Source organism: Triticum aestivum, chromosome 1B, assembly GCF_018294505.1.
Source record: "Triticum aestivum cultivar Chinese Spring chromosome 1B, IWGSC CS RefSeq v2.1, whole genome shotgun sequence".
NCBI classification, from domain to species: domain Eukaryota; kingdom Viridiplantae; phylum Streptophyta; class Magnoliopsida; order Poales; family Poaceae; genus Triticum; species Triticum aestivum.
Genome location: NC_057795.1, coordinates 125,704,619 through 125,715,191, shown reverse-complemented (window position 1 = coordinate 125,715,191; position 10,573 = coordinate 125,704,619). Strand labels below are relative to the sequence as shown.

At 46.2% G+C, this 10,573-nt stretch overlaps 1 protein-coding gene across 1 annotated transcript; it reads left to right on the top strand.

Moving 5' to 3' along the window:
• Positions 1-8,636: 8,636 nt before the first annotated feature.
• Positions 8,637-10,345, top strand: LOC123088048 (tryptamine hydroxycinnamoyltransferase 2). The gene is made up of 2 exons (XM_044510202.1): positions 8,637-9,061; positions 9,164-10,345. Exons 1-2 carry the CDS (start codon positions 8,690-8,692, stop codon positions 10,106-10,108), a joined length of 1,317 nt encoding a protein of 438 aa, XP_044366137.1. The 5' UTR covers positions 8,637-8,689; the 3' UTR covers positions 10,109-10,345.
• Positions 10,346-10,573: the final 228 nt, after the last annotated feature.

Below are 10,573 nucleotides of genomic sequence, written 5' to 3'. Positions count from 1 at the left end.
GGTAACCATAGAAGCATATTTGCTAATGAGTTTAAGTTCACCTTTAACTCTAGCTATATAATCACTCAAGCGTCCTATCTCGAAAGCATTATTCTTTAATTCTCTACCAACATAAGCATTAAGACTTTCTTGTCTAGCCATAAAGTTATCAAATTCATCTAAGCATGGGCTATGAAATTTAGTAGAAGGAATTTCAACATTATCATATCTATAGAGAGAATTTACCTTTACTACCTATGTCGGGTTATCAAGACAATGTGTTTCTTCAACAGGCGGTATATTAAGACCATGTAATTCTTCAATAGTTGGTAAATTCTTAACATCTTCAGCTTTAATACCTTTTTCTTTCATTGATTTCTTTGCCTCTTGCATATCTTCAGGACTGAGAAATAGAACACCCTTCTTCTTCGGAGTTGGTTTAGGTATAGGCTCAGGAATTGCCCCAGGAATTGGCTCAGGAAGAGTCCAATTATTTTCATTAGTCAACATATTATTCAATAGTAATTTAGCTTGGTCGACTGTTCTTTCCCTGAAAACACAACCAGCACAACTATCCAAGTAGTCCTTGGAAGCATCGATTAGTCCATTATAAAAGATATCAAGTATTTCATTTTTCTTAAGAGGATGATCAGACAAAGCATTAAGTAATTGGAGAAGCCTCCTCCAAGCTTGTGGGAGACTCTCTTCTTTGATTTGCACAAAATTATATATTTCCCGCAAGACAGCTTGTTTCTTATGAGCAGGAAAATATTTAGCAGAGAAGTAATAAATCATATCCTGGGGATTACGCACACAACCAGGATCAAGAGAATTAAACCAAGTTTTAGCCTCACCCTTTAATGAGAACGGAAATATCTTAAGGATATAATAATAGCGAGACTTCTCATCATTAGTAAACAGGGTGGCTATATCATTTAACTTGGTAAGATGTGCCACAACAGTTTCAGATTCATAGCCATAAAAAGGATCAGATTCAACCAAAGTAATTATTTCAGGATCAACAAAGAATTCATAATCCTTATCAGTAACGCAGATAGGTGAAGTAGCAAAAGCGGGGTCAGGTTTCATTCTAGCATTAAGAGATTGCTGCTTCCATTCAGCTAATAACTTCTTAAGATCATATCTATCTTTGCAAGCAAAAATAGCTCTAGCAGCTTCCTCCTCCATAACATAACCCTCAGGAACAACATGCAATTCATAATCATGGGGAGAACTTTCATCATCAATAATATCATTATTAATAATTTCATTCTCTCTAACCCTAGCAAGTTGTTCATCAAGAAATTCACCTAATGACAAAGTAGTATCATGCACAGAAATAGTTTCATCATAAGTATCATGCATAGCAGAAGTCGCATCATCAATAACATGCGACATATCAGAACTCGTAGCAGTAGCAGGTTTAGGTGTCGCAAGCTTACTCAAAACAGAAGGAGAATCTAATGCAGAGCTAGATGGCAGTTCCTTACCTCCCCTTGTAGTTGAGGGAAAAATCTTTGTTCTTTCGTCTTTCAAGTTCCTCATAGTGATCAGCAGATATAAATCCCAAGTGACTCAAATAATAGAGCTATGCTCCCCGGCAACGGCGCCAGAAATTAGTCTTGATAACCCACAAGTGTAGGGGATCGCAACAGCTTTCGAGGGTAGAGTATTCAACCCAAATTTATTGATTCGACACAAGGGGAGCCAAAGAATATTCTCAAGTATTAGCAGTTGAGTTGTCAATTCAACTACACCTGGATAACTTAATATCTGCAGTAAAGTATAGTAGCAAAGTAGTATGATAATAAAAGTAACGGTGGCAGAAGTAAGGATAGCAGTTTTGTAGTAGTTGTAATAGTAGCAACGGAAAAGTAAATAAGCGAAGCACAATATGTGAAAAGCTCGTAGGCATTGGATCAGTGATGGATAATTATGTCGGATGCGATTCCTCATGTAATAGCTATAACATAGGGTGACACAGAACTAGCTCCAGTTCATCAATGTAATGTAGGCACGTATTCCGAATATAGTCATACGTGCTTATGGAAAAGAACTTGCATGACATCTTTTGTCCTACCCTCCCGTGGCAACGGGGTCCTAGTGCAAACTAAGGGATATTAAGGCCTTCTTTTAATAGAGAACCGGAACAAAGCATTAGCACATAGTGAATACATGAACTCCTCAAACTACGGTCATCACCGAGAAGTATCCCGATTATTGTCACTTCGGGGTTGTCGGATCATAACACATAATAGGTGACTATAGACATGCAAGATAGGATCAAGAACTCACATATATTCATGAAAAAATAATAGGTTCAGATCTGAAATCATGGCAGTCGGGCCCTAGTGACAAGCATTAAGCATAGCAAAGTCATAGCAACATCAATCTCAGAACAGAGTGGATACTAGGGATCAAACCCTAACAAAACTAACTTGATTACATGGTAAATCTCATCCAACCCATCACCGTCCAGCAAGCCTACAATGGAATTACTCATGCACGGCGGTGAGCATCATGAAATTGGTGATGGAGGATGGTTAATGATGACGACGGGGACGAATCCCCCTCTCCGGAGCCCCGAATTGACTCCAGATCAGCCCTCCCGAGAGAGGTTAGGGCTTGGCGGCGGCTCCGTATTGTAAAACATGATGAAACTTTATCTCTGATTTTTTTTCTCCGTGAAACGGAATATATGGAGTTGGAGTTGAGGTCGGTAGAGCATCAGGGGACCCACGAGACAGGGGGGCGCGCCCAGGGGGGATGGCGCGCCCCCACCCTCGTGGATAGGGTGTGGGCCCCTTGGCCTTGATTCTTTCACCAGTATTTTTTATATTTTCCAAAAGTTATCTCTGTGGATTTTCGGGTCATTCTGAGAACTTTTGTTTTCTGCACAATAAGCAACACCATGGCAGTTCTGCTGAAAACAACGTCAGTCCGGGTTAGTTTCATTCAAATCATGCAAGTTAGAGTCCAAAACAAGGGCAAAAGTGTTTGGAAAAGTAGATACGTTGGAGACGTATCAGTTCGCTCTTATGAAAATTAATTTTGAGGCCAGAAAGTTCCTCAAATGCACATAAAAGCAGCTTGAGATTTCTTGCTTTATCTAGATCATGATCAAAGAAAAGTATCGCGTCATCTGCATATTGTAGGATAGATAAACCTTCTTCTAACTAATGAGGAATGACGCCGCTAACCTGACCGTCCACCTTAGCCCGTTCAACAAGGGTAGCTAACATGTCAGACACAATATTAAACAAAATGGGTGATGTGGGGTCCCCTTGGCGAAGCCCTTCCTTGTCTGAAAATAGTTGCCAACCTCATCGTTAACTTTGATGGCCACACTACCTCCAGAAACAAAGCTCTCAACCCATCGACACCATTTTGGTGAAAACCCCTTCATGCGTAAAGTTTTCAACAGAAAGGGCCATTTAACTTTATCATAGGCTTTTTCAAAATCTATTTTAAAGATCACTCCATTCAACTTTTTGCGGTGAAGCTCATGTACCGTTTCATGCAGCACAACCACACCATCTAGTATGTTGCGTCCTTGCATGAATGTGGTTTGAGTGGGCTTGATGACATGGTCAGCCACCCCGTTCAACCGGTTAGTTGCGACCTTCGTAAAGATTTTGAAGCTTACATTAAGAAAGCAAATCGGTCGATATTGTTGAATACGACTGGCCTCCTTAATCTTAGGCAAAAGGATAATCTCCCCAAAGCTTATGCGGGAAATATCAAGGTCTTCGGTATGCAGTTTGTTAAACAACTGAATCAAGTCCGCCATGATCACATCCCTAAAGCATTGATAAAACTCTGCCGGAAAACCATCCGGTCCCGGGGCCTTGTTGTGTTCCATTTGAAACACCGCGGTTCGAATTTCCTCTTCAGAAAACGGAGAGGTTAAGAATCCAAAACTTGAGGGATGTCATGAGTGATAGACTCGTCCAGCTCAAAAAAGTGTTTCAGTGGAAGGGCCAAAAAGCTCTTTGTAGTATTTAGTAATAAAGTCTCTGAGCGGTGCTTCCCCCTCGATACGGCCTTCCTCCTGGTTAAGAGCAAAGATACGTTTCTTTCTATGTCTGCCATTGGCCAGCATTTGAATGTATTTCGTGTTATCATCACCTTGAACGAGTGAATTGGCCTTGCAACGTTGGTACCATTTAATCTCTTCCTCATGAAGCAAGCATGCAATCTGCTCATTAAGATGGTTTTTTTGCTCAATCTCAGCAGCAGAAAGAGGCCTCACCTCTGCAATTTTATCAAGGGTATCGATTAAAGTAGATAGCCGCAACTTTTCTTTTTTGTAAATGCCAGCAGTGTGTTTAGCCCATCCACGAAGGAATCGGCGCAAGGCGCGAATTTGATTGTTCCATCGTTGAATGGGCGTATTACCGCGAGGTTGACGCGTCCACACTTTCTTGACCATGTCGAGGAATCCCTCTCTAGTGAGCCATCCCAATTCAAATTTAAACTGATGACTGTTAGAACTTCGATTTGTTTGTCCAAAATTGGTTAGCAATGGAGCGTGATCCGATAAGGCCTCAATTCTTTCTAGTGCCCTACCGAGGCTAGGGGATATTTATATTCCTAGTCGGTGGTAACCAGCACCCGGTCAAGTTTTTCAAAAGTTGGAACTGATCGGTTATTGGGCCAGGTATACTGACGACCAGACATAGTGAGCTCCCGCAGATCTAGGCTGTCAATAACATCATCGAATAGGAAAGGCCACCTAGTATCAAACCGGTCATTGTTTTTTCCTGCTGATATCAAAGGATATTGAAATCCCCCCGACTAACATGGGATGGGGATTGTCTCGGCAGGTATTAACAAGTTCCTTTAGAAAAGCAGACTTAAACTCTTCCTGAGCGGCGCCGTATACAGCCACCAGGCTCCAAAGGAAGTTGTCGGACTTGTTTCGAAGGTGAAATTTGATATGATATTCCCCCTTTGACGTGGACAAAAGTTCCAAGTATGTGGAATGGATGCCTAGCAAGATTCCACCGGACCTCCCAAACGGGGGTAAGACGTGCCATTCATAATCGTAACCACATGAAAAGTGGTCAAGATCACGTGTTGGGAAGTCTCGTTTGCCCAACTCAGTGATAGCCACAAAGTCCGATGCATCACACAATCGGCAATATGTTTGTGTTTAGCCAAGTCACCAAGACCTCTGCTATTCCAAAACATGCCTCTCATGATGAACCATTTTTTTTGTTTAGAGGCCTTTGCCCTCTTAGATGGGCGCCCTCTTTTCTTCGCTGAGTTAGATTAGTTCTTTCGTACCGATGCGACAAGCTCACATAGCATAGTGTCACGTACAGTATCGTCCAAGTCTACCTCAGTTGTGTCTTTAACCAGATGGGAGAGAAGCTTGCCTTCATTATTGGCATCAGCTTCCTCATCCTCCTCATCTGACACAAGAGGGTCCACGAACTACGACAACTTAGGAGCAACCGTAAGCCGGTTGAACTCCACTTGTTTAAGAGCCCTAACCGAAAAATCTACTTCTTTCTCGTTACGTCCTAATGAAACTCCAAGGCTAGTAATATTTGAAGATACTTTGGAATTATCGAAAGACACAAATGATTGACGAGAAGAGGTTCCTTCAAAGTCGAGGTTGCGGGCCGCCGTCCTACGCATGGCCTTCACCAGCGAGTCCTCGTCGGTGGCTGTTGTACCATCTACACCGATGGCGTGCCAACCGCAACGCCTCAACAATGGTGGAGTGAGGCCAGCAATAGTGGCAGTCCCGGTGGCCCCGAGTGCTGGAGTAGACGGGCGCGGCGACAACGAAGAAGACCGTGAGGGCTGCATGTCATCCTCCAGCTCCGCAAGTGCCCCAGATGCAGACACCCCTCCCTGCGTCGAAGGCGTAGAGGACAAAGCTCGCAACTCCACCATCGCGGACTCATGGTCAGCCCTAACGGACGGGAAGAAGATCACTCCCCGCCGGGTAGGTGAAGCAGGTGCCGGTGACGGTGGCACCGAAGCCGCGCGCACAGGTACCTCCGCATGTGCCAACTCCACCAGCTGAGTCCACTCCTGGCCCCCTCTTCGAGGTGAGGCGGTGCCGCCAGCTGCGTCGGAGTCGGCGGCGTCGAAGTCTGTGGCGCCGACGTCGTCAGAAGAGATGGCGCATTGATCACCGGGGCCGCCATAGACGAAAGTGCCGAAGGTGTCATGGCCGCCGATGGAGGTCCCTGTAGTGACACAGGAGCTACCTTGGAATGCATGCGTCGATTAGGGTTGGGTGGTGTGACAGCGATGAAGATCTTATCCGGCGTTGAAAACCAGGTTAAATACTGGTGTAGTAATTAATTGCGAGATGTTACTGCCACTAGCTAGTGACCAGCCAGTGCCCAAACGTTAATCTTAGCTGAAAATCTATTTCCCACCTTCCAAGAATAAATCTATTTTCCCATACTTACCCGCTTTTGGCTTCACAAGTCTCTAGTCGCTCGTACGCGTGCGTGCCAATCCGAATCCATCCACCAACAGTCGCGGTCATCCAGGTCGCGGGGCTTGTCGCATTCCGATACGTCCTACCTCGTCGATGGCTACTCGTTGGTCGTGGTCATCCAAGTCGCGGGGCAGATAGATGCACCGCATCGGCTCGTCGCGTCGCGCGTTCGGTTTTTGCGAGTTTTGGCCAGAAATTTCTGTGGGAACGCTGGCTTCAGTTCCCACTTACCATATTGGCCGGTCCAAGCATCCGACTACGCGTAACAGACCCGTAGCTATAGCTTTTGGAGTTTCGGTGCTGTTATGATATGCCTTGTCCTCCTCTTAACGAGAAGTTTTTAAAGGAAATGTAGGCGACCGGCGTTCGTTAGAGAAAAATGGTTAACGGACGTTGAACTTGCTGGATCGAGGACGTTTGTTTCCATTTGCCCAAGTCTGTAGACATAGACAGAGGTCTTGCCGGATTATAAACTCCTAATCACGCATTATGATTGGTGGTGACACGGTGTGTTTCATGGAGGTGGCCGCGTGACCGAGGAATCGTGTGTACGTGTGCGCTTGCGTCTTCCTAGCTGGTCTATGCCAAAAAGCATGCAGTGTACACCGGGGAATTGATGGTTCACACCGGCTACTGCTGATTGCTTTTTTCAGAGAAGAGCAGACATCATGCATCTTCGAGCGCTCGCGTCACATACGATACTTACGCGCACTCTGAGTAAACAAAACACGCCGCGGAGAATCGATTCAGAGAGAAGCCGCCGCCCAACAAGACAAGTCAGATCGTGTCACTGGATTGAGTAGGTGCGCATCCCTTTCCTTGTTACCCTTCCTTTGCCTTTGCACGTAGCCGGCCGTGCAACCATGAGAAGCCGATCTCATCCATACGGCCTGATCATGCACCTATCTAAGTAGCCATTATCTTTCCTACCAAGATAACATTGTTGACTAACAAAGCATATATTCGCTACGTGGAAGACGATTTGTGGCACACAGCGGCAGGGGCACGCATGCATGGAGCCGTATTGGTGCATCAAGATTTCAAAAATGGTTTTATGATTAGAGCTTAATTACTGCATGCATGCGGCTTTGATACCGTTTTTGACGTTTTTGACGGAGAGTGCATGCCTCCCCTGCCCCAGATCCCATGTTTTTTCTTTTGACTAGTAAATTTAAATTTGTTATATCTTTTGAATCGAAAGTCCAATTGACATTTTTCATATTTGTGTTCCTTGTGATGAGACCAAATTTGCATAAATGTATTCAAAATTGGTCTTATTCGAAATTACTCGTTGCAGCAAACACGAATTTGTAACTTAATTTGGACTTTCATTTCAAAAGTTCCAACAAATTCAAATATATGAGGTGGGACGGGTGACACATGCAACTCTGTCAAAAGCTGACATGCATGGGCTATAGTGCAGTGATTAAAGATTAATGACATAAACTAGTGCATCAATCTTAAAGCAAATGGGCGGCTGCTTGCATGCGTGCCCTTACGAGTTTTCGTCCGCCATGCTTAATCAATTACTTTGTGTCCGTGCATGATGCATCAAACTCATCATGATACAATCACGATCCCTTCATTTTCTTTTACTTCGCATATTAGTTTTGTCTTCGGTCAAGCTTTCTAATAAAGTTTGATCAAGGTTACAGAAAAAAATCAGTGTTCATAATACCAAATTAATACCATCCGATCCATCATGACATATATTTTTATACTGTATTAATTTTTAAAATATAAATGTACTCAAATTATGAAGTTCGACTTAAGACAAAACTAATATGCGAAGTAAAAAAATATATGCAGAGAGTGTTTACAACAAAAAAATGTGTTTGCTTATGGACTTCAAGGTACGCCCATCCACAACTACACAATGAAGCCTGCCCTAGAATAAAATTTACCTAGAAAATCGATTAGTATTTAGTTGGGACACAAAACTTGCTGGCATCCCAGCAGGACAGTTCACCCGCTTTACAAATCTCTGCACCGTTTGAGAACCCAGTAGCCACACGCATGCCCACCTGGCGGGGTTGGTGCTAGTGCCGTCAACGTTACCAACCCAATTTTTGACTAACCAGCCAACCTATCAATTTTCCCCTTCGAGGGTATTCGGCCTGGCCGGCTGACCCCCCCGCCTGCCTATATATACATGCACACACTAACCTGCGCTAACCCAACACAACACAACGAGCCACACAACACAAACACACACGATCATTTGTTACCTTGGCTGCTCCAGCAATGACAGTGACGGTGGAAATCACGCAGAGCATGGTGCTCGAGCCCTCACGGGAGTCGGCCCGCGGCGGCGGCAAGAAGGTGCCTCTCACCGTCTTCGACCGCGCCTCCACGGACGGCTACATCCCGGCCGTCTTCGCGTGGAACGTGCCGGCGCCGACCAACGACGCGCTCAAGGCCGGCCTCGTTGCCGCCGTCGCCAGGTTCCCGCACCTCGCCGGGAGGTTCGCTGCCGACGACCACGGCCGGAAGTGCTTCCACCTCAACGACGCCGGGGTGCTTGTTCTCGAGGCCACCGCGGACGCGGACCTTGCCGATGCGCTGGCGCACGACGTGTCCGCGCACATCAACGAGCTCTACCCGAAGGCCGAAAAGGTGATGAGAGATGCAGAGTATTTTTACACGTCCCAATAAGACTTCCACACGTACTGTAGGGTTGAAAACATGCTGATGATTTTTGACACTGTTGGGTTGCAGGAACGTGCGAATGAGCCCATCTTCCAGGCGCAGCTGACGAGGTACGCGTGCGGCGGTCTGGTGATCGGCACCGCCTGCCATCACCAGGTCGCTGACGGTCAGTCCATGAGCGTCTTCTACACCGCTTGGGCCAGCGCCGTCCGCACCGACTTGGCAGTTCTCATGTCGCCGTTCGTCGATCGCTCGGCCACCGTTGTCCCCCGAAGCCCACCGACGTCGGCGTATGATCACCGGAATATCGAGTTCAAGGGCGGGCTCAGCCGGAGCCACTCCTATGGTGTCCTCCCCATGGACAGGATCAAGAACCTGGCCGTGCACTTCCCGGACGAGTTCGTCGCCGACCTCAAGGCCCGTGTGGGCACGCGCTGCAGCACGTTCCAGTGCCTACTTGCGCACGCGTGGAAGAAGATCACGGCGGCGCGGGATCTGGCGCCGGATGATTTCACGCAGGTGAGGGTCGCCGTCAACTGCCGCGGCCGCGCAAAGCCTCCCGTGCCCATGGACTTCTTCGGGAACATGGTGCTCTGGGCGTTCCCGAGGATGCAGGTTCGGGACCTCCTGTCCAGCAGCTACCCAACGGTGGTCGCCTCCATCCGGGACGCCGTCGCCCTCGTCGACGACGAGTACATTCAGTCGTTTATCGACTTCGGGGAGGCGGAGCGCGGCGTGATTGAAGACGGCGGCGAGGAGCTAGCTTCGACGGCAGCGACGCCAGGGACAATGTTTTGCCCTGACCTGGAGGTTGATAGCTGGCTCGGGTTCCGCTTCCACGACCTCGACTTTGGGTGCGGGCCGCCCTGCGCATTCCTACCGCCGGACCTGCCCATCGAAGGAATAATGATCTTCGTGCCGTCCTGCGACCCCAAGGGCGGTGTCGACCTCTTCATGGCGCTCGATGACCAACACGTCCAGGCTTTCAAGCAGATCTGCTACTCCATGGACTAGTCATCCAGAGACCATATAGTATACTCGTATAGATATGCACAAGAAAGTAACACAACGGAATTATACTCTGCTCCCTAAGAACTGCCTCCTTGGTTTTTTTTCCTTGCTTAACTGCATACTTGGATCATTTTCTTGTACTTATGTAATCATAGTCTCATAACATGTTTGCAAAGATTGGTGTACTTTATTTGTAGTAACACGGAGAAAAGAAGCACACCATCGCCACACTCGCACCTACACAATGCTGGTCGTAATTGTAGTATTATAGCTTGTATCATGCATGCCAACTAGACAATTTTAATGAGATATCATACATTTTAAAAAAAAGGTTGAGTATCATATCACGATACATATTATAATAAATGTTATGCTACTGTGTGTCATGCATGAGAATAAATAAAGTACTACTCCTTCCGTTTCATAATATAGTGCCTATAGATTTCTGCAAAAGTCAAACAGTACAAA

Excerpts from the sequence above, each read along its gene's own strand:
- LOC123088048 (XM_044510202.1), top strand. The coding sequence starts at position 8,690 with ATGACAGTGACGGTGGAAATCACGCAGAGCATGGTGCTCGAGCCCTCA. Across the intron at positions 9,062-9,163 it reads TCTACCCGAAGGCCGAAAAG|GAACGTGCGAATGAGCCCAT; the intron begins GTGATGAGAGAT and ends GTTGGGTTGCAG.